General features: G+C 36.2%; 1 protein-coding gene across 2 annotated transcripts in view; it reads left to right on the top strand.

Annotated features, from left to right (window-relative positions):
* The window catches only part of LOC133525645 (visual system homeobox 2-like), a 139,610-nt gene that overhangs the window by 43,834 nt on the left and 81,792 nt on the right, over positions 1-13,984 (top strand). The window contains exon 3 of one of the 2 annotated variants that reach the window (XM_061861971.1): positions 7,185-7,205. The exons of the other annotated variant lie outside the window; for it this stretch is intronic. Within the exon in view, the coding sequence (XP_061717955.1) occupies positions 7,185-7,205 (21 nt within the window). The remainder of the gene's footprint in view (positions 1-7,184; positions 7,206-13,984) is intronic. 2 annotated transcript variants of the gene reach the window in all.

A 13,984-nucleotide genomic window follows, 5' to 3' on the forward strand; every position in this document is an offset into this window, starting at 1 on the left:
CTTCAAACCAATTTACCCCCCTCCCCCACAAAGGAAAACGGGCCTTAAGTGGTGGTAATAAGGGAGGGAGGTATTAGCAATTATAATGGGTCGGTAAGTGCCGGCTCATTACTGGCCCGGTCGTCAATGGCCCGATTATCGGCAAAAATGTACGACATTCTTGAAGAGACGTGTGCGTCTTGGACGTTACGTAATTCAAGCTTGTATTCGACATGATATTTATAAAGATTCAAATTGTCCTCTTTTGGGGTTCCGTAGTTAACTAGGAACCCTTATAGTTTCACCATGTGCGTCTATCTGTCCGTCCGAGGCTTTGCTCGGTGATGGTTAGAGCTGGAAAGCTGCAATTTGGCATGGATACATAAATCATGCATGGCGACTAAACTGTTTTTTTCACTTTAACCCAATGGTGTGGCGTAAGGCGTATGCGTTGTGGAACTGACGGGGACTAGACGACAATATATATAATACAGATATAAATATTTATATTTAATTTACTTTAAATATGGAATTAATGTATATACTAATTTTTAGGGTTCCATAGCCAAATGGCAAAAACAGAACCCTTATAGTTTTGTAATTATACATAGAAAAAATCCATAACTCAGGAATAAATTATGAAAAATACAAATAAATGCCCTTGTCTGGAATTAAAAATATTAAAAATACAAATAAATGCCCTTGTCTGGAATTGAAGCCGGGCCCGTGGCCGCGACTTTGGCTCGGGACCGGGAGAGTTGCCAGCCTAAAGCGAATTTGGCTAAGATTCAGGAAGTCCGCAAGGCCTGAACCGCCCTTCATTAGGCCTAATCTTCGTGGCCAGGCGGGCAGCGCTCGGATTGGTACACTGTACACGATCGCTATTAAGTGGCCCGCCCTACCCCCCTCTCCCCTTCGAAGAACGTTTCTAAACCATTATATTTTCACGCTCTGTTGCCGCTGCGTTTTCGTAATATTAGGTTTTAGTATAAGGGGCTCTTTGTAGTTGTAATAGCAAATTATAGAGGATACTAATTCGTCGATTATTTCTGACTTTTTCTTAAATAGGGAACTAGGCATATTGCGATAACGATTGATCTCCAAAGATTGGTGGAAAATCTCAATAAAAAAAGTAGCCACACTCTCGTGCCGGCTTGTATGACTTTAAAAAAGAACATTATTTAATATTTATTCTCTAGCCGCCTAAGAGGCCTATAAAAAGGAAATTTCGAATGTTTAATTTGACAAATCGAAAATTATATTTATCTTGGCATGTTTTGATATCTGGGTGGCTATGTAGGTTATGATGACTGCCAAGGTATTCTGCTCGTAGACGTTCGTCGTAATTCAAATATCAAAGGGATTGAATTAAAAATCGATTTGCAATGCGAGAAACATCACTGATATCTGTCATTAAAAATACTTCTAATGATTGCACAATATTATGTGAGCGTCAGGATGGCGGGTGGACCTCAGCGAATTTCAACGAAATATTTATAATCATATGTACCTTCTGTTTACCTCAGTGTACCTTTAATAGAAACCAGTGTACCTCTCCCCAAAACGAGATATTTAACAAAAAAGTCCACCCGCCATTCTCGCGTCAGGATCGCGGGTCGATCTATGAAATCTTGCATTATTTCAAGCAAAATGTATGTAGTTATATTGTACCTTCAATGTACCTCAGTGTACCTTCAATAATAACCAGTGTACCTCTCCCTAAAACAAGATATTAAAAAAAATAAGGTGGAGTTATTAATGGAAGTAACTTAGTTTTGGAAGAGGTACAATTAGCTGCAGAGAAAAGGTACCACCCGTGCATAAAAACTTCTATGGAGGGGTGGTACTTTTTCTCTGCAGCTGACTGTACAGCTATTTTTATTAAAGGTATACTGAGGTACAATGAATGAGGTACTGTACAACCACATACATTTTGCGTGAAATAAAGCAAATTTAATAGGTCCACTCGCCATCCTGACGTCAGGTTGACGGGTGGACCTTGTTTTGAGCCTAGCTCGTTTTAGGAATAGATATACTGATTTCTACTAAAGGTTTACTTTTAGTGCGGTACAATGAAAGATTTCATAGGTCCACCTGCCATGATGACATCAGAATGGCGAGTAAACCCTTTTTGATAAATATCTTGCTTTAGGGAGAGGTAGGAACACTAGTTTCTATTAAAGGTACACTGAGGTACACAGAAGGTACAATATGTTTATAAATATTTCGTTGAAATTCGGTGAGATCCACCCGCCATCCTGACGCTCACCAATGTTATGGCTATATTGGTGCTTTTTTACAATCTTTTATTTAGTTTCACCTGTCCCGTTGTCTGTCGGTCTGTAATCAAATCTTGCAAGTTAAATTTGATCCACTTCCCGGTTTCCGATTGAGCTGAAATTTTGCATGTCTAAGTCCAATGACAATGAAATCTTATGGTACCAACGAGCTGATCTGATGATGGAAACAGGAGGTAGCCATAGGAACTCTGTGATAAAACAACGCAACCTAATTGTGTTTGGGGTTTTTAGAATTAGCGCGATGAGTATTAGTCGCCTGTCTAAAAAAAATACAGTCAGAGATAAAATCTTGAAACAAAAATGATTTTTTTATGAAAAAACTTATATCATGAATAATTCACAAAAAAATGGAAGAAATAGAATTTATAGTACCTCAGTTCCAATGTTCATATTAGGAATATCGCTTATGTTTGGCAGTGGTTAGAGGCCCTTAGTGTAATGAAACGTGTCAATTTGTTCGCTTTTTAAATTATTCCTCTCGAGTGGCCGCGGGTGTGTATCTCATTAGGTGTCTAATAACTGTGAAGTGCCTTCATGCCTTAGCTACAAACAATGGAATGTAAAAAGAATATTTATTTATATGTATCTACTTATTATTTACGAAAACAGTACTTAATCGCGTATGGTTAAGTTTTAAAAGTGCAAAACGTTCAAGTTTATAAAGAAGACCGAGGCCAGGTACCACATTCGAAAAACTCACGCAGCTAGAAGATGATGATGTCAAATTTAGTCAGAGGTCTTCTCCGAGACCATAAACAAATATGTATTTCCTTCTGTGTGTTTTCTGCCCTATTAGTTCCTACTGCAATTACCTAGATTTGCAACCTGATGACCGAGCGAGCCAAAAATTTGTTTTTGGAATAATTATTTTAGCACCTATTCTTTAAGTACCTATGTACTATATACTATTGTTTCATCAATAGAGAATATTCGTTTAATTGTAGCCCCAATTGTTTTTTATTAAAATGTATAATATTAAACTAACATTATTTTATATCATATAATACATAGTATTAAGTTACATGACCATTACCAAGCAATTACAATAATAATCCAATCATCAAATAGGATATCACGCAACTAAGTATTCCATCATTACTCACCCCTCACACAACAATATCGTTTTCAAAAAATAGCAAAAACACCCCCCTAACGAGCCCCGAGGGGCTACTCGCCCCAAAAATGATTTTCATTTTCCGCCCTCCAGCCCCCCTTTCCGGCCCCCTGCAGCCCTTTGGCTGGCTAAATAATTGGTAATGTGGATTGTACAGACACCGTCATAAACATGTACACACTTTTTACCTAATCTCTTCGGAATAAGGTGAAATTGTGTATACATATTTGTGAGTCCCTGTTAGGTTGTACTCGAATTTTCGCTTATGAAAATTAGGGTTTAGACGTAATTTGTGGAAGTAATATGATTCTGCCGTGTTCCGGAATTAGATTAAATTGCCGCCATAATTTACGCTTTGTACCTAAAATTAATTACATTTATGTTACGTACATTTGAGGCTAACAGAATTTCGTGATGGGAAAACGTTCAGTTTTTCTCTGGAGGGTAACATTGCCCTCTATGCAATTATGAACTAATGCCAATTAGATTATTTCGTCTTAACAAGCATTTAAGTTTTATTTAGTTCCTAAAAATATTCATTGAGTATAGAAACGATATTTTGGCATTAGTAATGAACTTTAAAGGGCCGTCGCAATACTGCTTGGTCGACGTGGCACTCATAAGGCCCACAACACCCCAATAATAATAAAAACGATATTTCATCTTCCAGGTTTCTATCTTATAAAGTGTAAACACACAATACTGGAGACGTTTGCGATGCAGTATAAATTGGTAATGTTCGTCTCTTATCAAAGTTCGATGCCAGAAAGTGACATGTGTAGGTATACAATATGCCGTATGTTGATAAGTATCATGCCATATTATGCGCGATTAATGGTGCGACCACTTAACCCTCTTGATGAACAAAAAAATTTGACGGTTGCACAACTTGAAGGTTACAATACAAAAGTGTCTTTAACTGTTACGCAAATGTGAACAAATATGACAGCTACAATAACAAGCTTTTAGCATTAAACAATATAATAATTATGTCTGTACATACAGTTGTACGTCATTGCGTGCGCGGTAAACAGACGGACGGACAGACTAATTGCGCATTGTCCACTAATGAACACTATTGGGTAGATAACTTCGGATAATATCGTAATTAAGACAGGGTGTTATTACGAAAACTTATATTTACATAATGTATATTCATACAGTAACCATCCACTTGATTCTAGTTAATTTGAGAATGTAATCTTTATGACCTTGCTATAAGAATGAATCTTGAATAATATCTAAGTTGTTTTATTACAACACTTATGCCTACTTTGAAGAGTCGAGTAATACATGAAACTGCTTTTACCTGATAGGGACCGTGCGCGTTGGAGGGTCTGCCATCTTGTGGCCTGAATCGCAACCATAAACATGTACATTTACACGTCACGTGTTTTCTTGTGCATAGTAGGTTCTGCCATCTTGTGGGCTACATCGGTACAATAAACATCACATTTACGCCTCGCGCCAAAAATCTGACGGCTCCTGTGCTGCCTCCTACAGTTCATGCACGCTCCCTATATGACATGGATCTTATGAAAGCATATAAATGCCCTTTGGTCTTAAAATTATCCAACAAGCATTTCGGATTTAGTGAACCAATGCTTTAGAATTCTGACTTATTAAAAATAATAAGTAATATGACATTGAGCGACAAAAGGAGCTTAATTATTTAAACAACAAATAAAAGTATTAGGGCTTAAAACGTCTCGGGCCCGTTATTCGCAAATCATTTTGTACTCATCTTCGAGCTTATCTCAATCGACTGGACCTCAAAATCCATATCAACTATGAGCAATCGGAGATGGCTTCACACTGGTTGGTAGCAATAGCAATGCAAAATTTTGTGAATAAGGTTTGCTGATTCAGCGGAGATGATCCGTGCCTTTGTGTCTCTTTTGCTCCATTTTCCTCGCACCTGCGCGAAACGCGATACTCGAGAGCAGCCTGAATGAAATCATCCTTGTTGTGCCCGTGAATGGCCGTTTTGTCAATAGGTGAAATAAAGCGTTAGGCTTGTTTTGGGTCGCGGTGTGAAGTTCGAGTTTCGTCTGCGACTGAGTGGGCGAAAGTCGCAGGACTCCGTTTAGTAGAAAGTCTTTAATTTTTGGACGTCGGCTACCAGTTTTAAAACAACTAGGTATGATGAATGTCATGCAATTTTTTAGGAAAATTAAGAGTTCAATTTTAACGAAGGACTATTGTTGTAGATAATCGTAAAGAAAAAAAAACAGATGAAATAGACTACGAAATCGTAAACTATAAATGTTTTGCTCCCAGATTCCGATAATTTTTTCTTAAAAACACACCAGCTTTTTTCGTTCATTAAGTTTATGTGTGGTTTTAAAGGGATGATTTGTTATTATTTCAACTTAGGATGTAAGTACGTACTTGCATTTTGCCTAATAGGTACGTATATACCTAAATAAACGTGTGTGTCTAATGGGATTTTTCTGGCTAAAGTGGTCCTAGAGGTACCATTTTAAATTAATCTTGTATTCGCCTAAAGTAGTCTTTCTGCAGTGCATAAGAAACTATTTTACTCACTAAAACTAACTTTACTGTGACAAAAATGTAGACAGACAGTATCTATAAGACAACTGGCATTTTTGACCTATCTTATGAAAATTGAATGAAAATTTCATTAAATTATTATATCTATTTCAATATTATATAATCCCCATTCTCCGACTAGACTTAAGACGATTTACATAATCTGATTCGCTGCCCTTGTACAGTCTGCCACGAATTCATCTGAAAATTATTGTTTTGAGAGCTTATTGATATATAAGGTACCTACCTATACCAATATTTTTTTGTCATAAGTATTTTTGATCACATATTTTAATCCAGAGTTTAATAATCCAAACCCAGACAAAAGGTCGATCTTAAAGTAGGTTAAATCTGAGTTTCAGTAGAGTGTACGAGTGCCTTCTTGCAAGGGTATACTGCATGGTACAAAGCAGTGACTGTACTTCTCGTATCTATAACTTAAAGTACAAACGATACTGATCTCAAAATTTGAGGGCTTACCGCCAACATAGTAAAATCGAAAAATGTTATCTCCCTCTCCCTCGCTCGTAAATTCGAGAGCGAGAAAGAGAGAGAAGAGAAATAGAGAGGCAGATAACGATTTACGATTTTTCTTCGATCTTGATTGCAACAAATTGGGGAATCTATTTCACAACGCTTGCTATTCCTTACTGTTACGACTGATTAAGTGATTATATAGCTACCAGTACCCCTAGTGTAAATTTATTCGATAGCGTAACGTGACGTACACGTTGGCGTTAAGTGTCATTTTGTATGGGATTTTGAGTTTCCTAAACGTCCCGCTTGGCGCGCTGTATCTAAATCCCATACAAAATGAGACTAAACGCAAACGCGTACGTCACGTCACGCTATCCTATAAATTTACACTAGGGTTTCTGATTTTGTTTAGTTCGAAAACATTAGGTTTAAAAAAGTTTTTTTTTCGAAGTCAAAGTCGTAAAATGACAAAATAAAATCGAAGGTTTGAACCGATTAAATTATTTAATGACAATTAGAAGTAACACACAAACCGTAAATTGCTAGTTTTACGGCTTTGACAAAAACGACGTCAGGGTTCTTCTTCAAAACAAAGCATTGCTACTTTATCGTGTGCGTAGTTTATTTTAGTATACTCAAACGGATGAATAGTCAAAACTGAAAGGAAAATTTGGCATATTATTCCACTAAAGTGATTCTTGTGTTTTATTTTTTGTTTTCAGAAAAACTAAATGTATTATTTTTTGTTTCATGTAATGTAGCGGTTCGGCAATTTTATTCAGGTAATTAACTCCATGTTATTTATTCCCTTTTCCCTACAAAAAAGCAGTTGTAGCATTTTTCTATGATTACTTAATAGTTGTCAATAAATTATATGAATAATGTTGCATAAATTATATTGTCAGAGACGTAAATAATTTACGTAATTAGCCAGCTCATTCAACTTGTTCTGTTTTCTGTTTAAATTATTTTGTATCACGTATCTTTATTTATTTTTGATATACGTATTTAAGATAGAAATTAATATTACTATGCATAAAAATAGTGGCTTTAATTAGTATTTATGTAAAAATATATAAAAATCAGAAGAGATGATGCACACACGTAGCGCGCGAATCGATTGGCTCGGCAATACGCATATAATTATATTACTTTTTTCTTTCATTAATTGAATTCAACTCAAGAACGCAAAAAAGGCAAGAGTAAATTATTAGCATCAGAACAAGAGAAGCAAATACCCTAGTTTTGAACGCATGGTGCTCAAATCCCATAATCAATTTATTTTTAATTTTACCGAAAAATAAGCATTTATATTAAAATAAAATGAGCAGAAATAAAAATAGATGCAAGCGCCAGTCTGGTGACAGTGCCTAGTGCCTACGCGTGGCGCGCAAATCGAATCAGGCGCAGATTGGCTCGGCAATTGGCAATTCCTTCCTTCCTCTAATTGCGGAGCGCGGCGCCGCCGATCCGCTTAATGCGCTTAGGGGTATGCATAGCTTTAAATTTGTCAGTTTTGTCTGAATAACAAAAATAATTCAAAAATATTGTAAATATTTTATTTTAGATGTGGGCCCGGGGGCCCCGGGGGACATGTATAAAAAAGGTTGTTATGTGTTTAGTTCATATTTGATTGTTTTTTTATACTACGTCGGTGGCAAGCAAGCATATGGCCCGCCTGATGGTAAGCAGTCTCCGTAGTCTATGTACGCCAGCAACTCCAGAGGAGTTACATGCACCCTAACACTCCGCACCCTCGTTGAACTCTGGCCACTTTACTCACCGGCAGGAACACAACACTATGAGTAGGGTCTAGTGTTATTTGGCTGCGGTTTTCTGTAAGGTGGAGGTACTTCCCCAGTTGGGCTCTGCTATAGATCTGGAATGACATCCGCTGTGCGGTGCCCTACCACACAAAGCGACATGACATTCACAATGCCCATACCTCTCTTTCGGACGTAGTTTAAGGACGTACTCGGTCTGTTTCATGTAGAATACGTATAGTGCGTAGGTAGAATAGTTAATTGCTAGATTATCATGACGAATTCGGTTAGAATTATAATGAATTAAGGTACTGTTTGTATTCAGTGTCGTATTGCAGCGCCAAGTTACTGCCGACTAAATTGATGCCGCAAATGTCAAAATCGATTATGTTGTCGGGATTCTTGACATTCGCACCTGTATTGCAGTCGGTAGGTACCTGGGATTTTGTGGTCATTGTATGTGTTGTTAAAATTGCTTCTGATTGGTTTAAGAAATTAATTAGTGCTATTTATATAATGAATTCGGGATTCTTGAAATTGGGTAAACGTCATTTCTAAAAAACTGAGTATTAAGTTAGACACATTTTAATTATATATTTAACTAAAAACATTATTGATAATAGCTAAACTATTTATTTATATTATAAAATTGACGGCGGTTGTCACACACAAATGAAATTTTTTCTACTACTTATGGCAAAATTATAGGTAGGTAGGGTATTTGTATCGGAGCAACGTACTTCACTTGCTTATAGTTAAAATATATGACTTTTTGATTCATGAAAAATCACCAAATTACGATTCGAATAACCGCATTCGCTCACGACTGCCTATTTCTTCAAATGTCTCCACAAATTCGTTACCGCGCAAATTCGCCTCCAGCTCCAAATCTAATCGCTGAAGAAATCACTCGTTTATTCTCACATCCTCGTATCAAAATCTTATAAACTCGTAAATAAAAACCCTATTTCATACACAGCAAGGTCGATGTTGTATCAAAAATTGGGTGACATAAGAGGATGGAAGAGCATGGTAAGAAATTGGCTATGCCGGATTGGCAATCTCCCGCGAATGAGATTGGCTCAATCGATGTCTATTCAGATGCGTTATATTCTACATTTGATTTGTCGTATATCGAATTTGTTATATGAAGTCACGCGCCGTGATGTAGTGTCGTCAAATTAACTGGAAACAAGACAAGCCAGCGTGGTTCAGAGCGTAACGTTTTATACCAGGTTGTGGCTTGATTTCTGATAGATATCTGGAATCGTGGTTTTTAGTATAGTAATTAAAAGCTTTTTAAAGAATTAGAAACACAGCAGATCTCAAAATCAAATCAAAATCAAAATATATTTATTTGTAAACATAGGTTAAATAATTTATGTTTCACTATGGTTTGCGATTTGGCATACAAATTCTAATATCAAGAAGAGATGGAGCATGCATTAATCGTAACATGATGTCAAACGAAGTCAAACAATAATAAGATCTCATGTGTCATTATTAAAACGTGTAATAATAGATAGTACAATTTTTCATCATATTAGTAGGTATCATGTACTATCATGTACCTATTCATTACCCAACAGGAAAGCCGTTGGTGGGAATTATATTGTCATACATTTTTTGAGAGTAGTTTTTAAAAATCATAGCTTCTCTCAGAAAAACACAAATAAAAAAAACGGTATTTATGTTTCATAAGAAATACATACGTATTTTAGGTAGGTAGTCAACTTAACGTTGAATGAAGGAACTTTTCTAATGCTTTGTACCTACAGTTCCGATGCGAGATCCAAGGAAGCGAATCTCCGCCCCGCTAGCTTCCTGCGCCAGTTTTACAACCGCAGCACACAAACCACACAGTTGCACCGTTTCCTCTTCCTCAGGCTCTGAACCCACGGTTTTCGTATTCGAACTGTTGGGTAAAGGCACCAGTAGTCAGCCTTTTAACGAATTTCTATGTTCAAGAACGTCTAATTTGTCCACCAACTTACTGTTTTCACTGTTTAATTTATGTATGTGTATAAACTTTTTTATGTCATTGAGAAAGTTTAAAAAATAACTTTTGAATTATTGTTTTTTTTTATATATTATTATTATATATTTGACTTGATTTGTCGTAGAACTATAATTAAAGTTTTGTAGGCGAATAGGTACGAGCCACGTATAAATTTCATTATTTTGACCACTTTTGCTGTTTATTATGTTGCGATGACTCATAACGTGTCCCCTGGGTTACCTACGATTTATCTAATGAAACTTAATATAATCGAATGAAACGGTTGTCTACTATATAAAAGAACACAAACGCTTTTCTTCTGGTAATTCAAAAATGGAGAGATTTTCTTTGATTTTTCACAATACTTCTCCTGGGTCACTAATGGCAAAAATCCACGGAAGTTTCTATAACGCTTAAAAATGCATTTATGCACGTTCTATCTATCATGGTATGGTCAATGCAATCAAACAATCAGAAAAAAGATTAAAAACCCAATTTATTAATTCTTCTCCTTTAGAAAAATGCACGTAAAATTTTTAGGAATATCGTATTAGTTTGCGAAGAGACATTTTCACTTAGGTTCCTGTTAGGCCTGTACTAAAATTCTCATATAATGTGATAAGCAATTCATCGTTTTAAGCTCAGAGTGAGAGGACCCAAGGCGTTTTCTAAATGTTACATTTTTATTAACGTTCGGAATGCATTGCAGCATGTCAAATTAGTATCGGAAAATGTCAAGGCAGAAAACAAGAACCTAAATTTCAAGTCCGTTTCCACTCATCAGCAAACAGTTTCATATAATTTTCTATTACTAAATTAATGATTGCAATATTAAAGAGAAAAATTATCAAAATGTATACAAAAAAGTCTCCTGAGTCATCGTTAATGTCTCATGGGTCACCAGAAACGTGACCAATACAAACGTACAATAGCAGGTACAATTGCATATTACAATATATGTAGTTCCACTGAACACTACCTTTATAATGGTATACTTCAGGGGTGGCCAACAGGTCGATCGCGATCGAAGTCCAGTCGATCGTGGCAAGGCAAAAAATATAAATACGTAGACCAGTTTCACTTAAGGTTTCAAGAAGTATGTAATTGGTAGATCGCACACGGGTTTCGTTAGTAAACAGGAGATCTTGGGTCTAATCATGTTGGCCACCCCTGGTATTTCGTTTTAGCATTAGAAAAAACACCACAGAGATAAAAGCTTGCAGTTTTTATCAGGTTCTTTAATTGTTACTAATAATCGAATATAGCATGATCAGTACTGTTTATAATTTAGATCTAAGGTGTATTGGGGGATAACCTCGAATAGGGGATAATTTTGAAAATTGCTAATATCAACTACTTGAAATAGCAACTGTAAACAAGATGCTTTAAGACGAAATGGGACGACCGCCCCGAAACCGTTTTTCCATACAAACGTAGTCCCCATTTTCCTCTCTGGATTTACCATTAATAAAAATATTTTTTACACAATTAGATGTGTTTTAATCATAGCTATGACCAACCGTTTGATTTTTTCGATTTTTTCAATATAAGAATTAGGAGTATTAAAAAAAAATATGGAACCTGTTTTTCGCTCTTAACTTTTATATGCTATGACCAAAATACATATAATTATGTAAAAATATTTTCATTACTGTCAATTTCTAGGAAGGAAAATGAGGACTACGTTTGTATGGAGAATCGATCGTCATCTTTCCTCTTAATAAGCGTTACAGTAGCGTACTATTACGTATTAAGTCTGCCAAAGTATGAAGTAAATAGTACTTTTAGTTTAGCAGATATACCTAGTGACTTTCAAAATTACCCCACTTTCTTCGTTTTTTTTTTATATTATAGGCCGTTATTACACAAATTGACTTAAGTCCCACAATAAGCTCAATAAGGCTTGTGTTGTGGGTACTTAGAAAATTATATATAATATATGAATACTTAAATATGTACGTAGAAAACACCCATGACTCAGGATTTGAACCCGGAACCATCAACTCCATAGGCAGGGTCACACCCACTAGGCCAGACAGGTCGTCGTTAAATGCACCTTAACCTTTTCAACGCCAAAGACCACTAAAACGGTCATCGTCTGTCGTGCCCGCGACGCCAATGACCATTAAAAAGGCTATGGCGGACGTTGTCAAAGCGACTTTCCTACTGTCAGTTAAGCTTCATATTCGCTCTTCACCAGTTAACTTTTTGGCGTCCATGGCATTTCTTGACACGTGTGGAAAAGCGTTGAAAAGGTTAATGCATTTTCTCAATTTTCTGTTTACAAGTTCTAAATTCAAACACGCAAAGTAATTACCGAGATTGTTGTCTAAATTGTTTTTTTTTTTGCGCGTCCAGTAAGATCCACGTGAATAGCCCTGCATAAATGCCGTTTGACCTTTGTAAAGCTCGCTATTCACCGGACACTACGTGTGAATGGCTCCATTCATTAGGGAGTAGGGACACAGACAGACATGTCGGCCGCTAACATTTTTATTTGTACAGTAGTGTTCTAGCCCTATATAACAACCGTAATTGACTTTAGAATGTAATTTTGAATATATACACACATCTAAACATTTCCGTTAAACCTAGAGAGACTAAAAATTTTCTAATAGTTCGACAAATCATATCAAAAAGCACAAGAATGCTACAAAACCGTAACGTAAACGTAACTAAATAATAAAATAACTGCTTTATTATGCTGAAGGAGCATTCCATAAAATTGTTTCCCGTTGTCCCGTGCAAACGCGAATTTTCTAAAGATTTGCAGGTACAAGTTTCCTATTCTGCGACTAATAATGGTCAAAAATATGTACAGAACAACCATCGTCTGCTTTAAGACGAAAGGGGACGGCCGCTTCTCCATACACACGTAGTCCCCATTTTCCTCTCTGGATATCGACATTATGGAAACTATTTTTACATAATTTGATGTATATTAATCATAGCTATGCCCGTACGTTCAACTTATTGTAAAAATTAGGAGCGAAAATCTAATTTCATACAAATTAATAAATGCTCCTAACTCTTATAATAATTAAAAATTCGAAATAGTCAAAATAGATGTGGTTGATATACAAATTATGTCAAAATATTTTCAATAATGTGAATATCTAGAGAGGAAAATAAGGACAACGTTTGTATTAAAAGCCGATTTCGCACGGTTCCACTTTCGTCTACTCCGATACGAAAGCCGTAACGTAAGGAAATAAAATGCGCCCGTACGGGACAGCCCGTAGAATGCTCCTAAATAAGGTGTCCTTATTTGTGAACATTAGGTGTGATGCCTCATTGCGTAACTCGTAGAAAAATTTGGCTAGAGTCGCACCGAGCAATGTCAAATTTCTATGAACATATTGCGTAAATAATGAAATGATACTTCCTCACTTTGTTCTGATCAAAATGAGCTTATACTCTACCCAACCTACGCCGTTCAAAGAACAAGATTGAGCTTCATAATACAGAATGTTTATTTAGTCACCTGCAATAATTTACGGCGTGAATATACATATAGGTCATACTGAGCAACTTTTACTATGGGACCAACCCCGAATTCACGAAATACAACTTGGCTATTTCGTACATTTTGGCTGGTCTGACGTGGAACTTTTCTATGGGAGAGTCATTTTTTTTCTTGATTTCAGGGTTGGTCCCGTAATAGCAGTTTCTCACTATGACCTAAATTTTAACGGGTTTGAGTAAATGGTTTTAGTTAATAAACATACTGTATATCGCCTCGAACAGGGACATGGAGTAAGTGAAAAAATGAAAAAAAAATGAAAAATGATTTATTCTC

Source organism: Cydia pomonella, chromosome 15, assembly GCF_033807575.1.
Source record: "Cydia pomonella isolate Wapato2018A chromosome 15, ilCydPomo1, whole genome shotgun sequence".
NCBI classification, from domain to species: domain Eukaryota; kingdom Metazoa; phylum Arthropoda; class Insecta; order Lepidoptera; family Tortricidae; genus Cydia; species Cydia pomonella.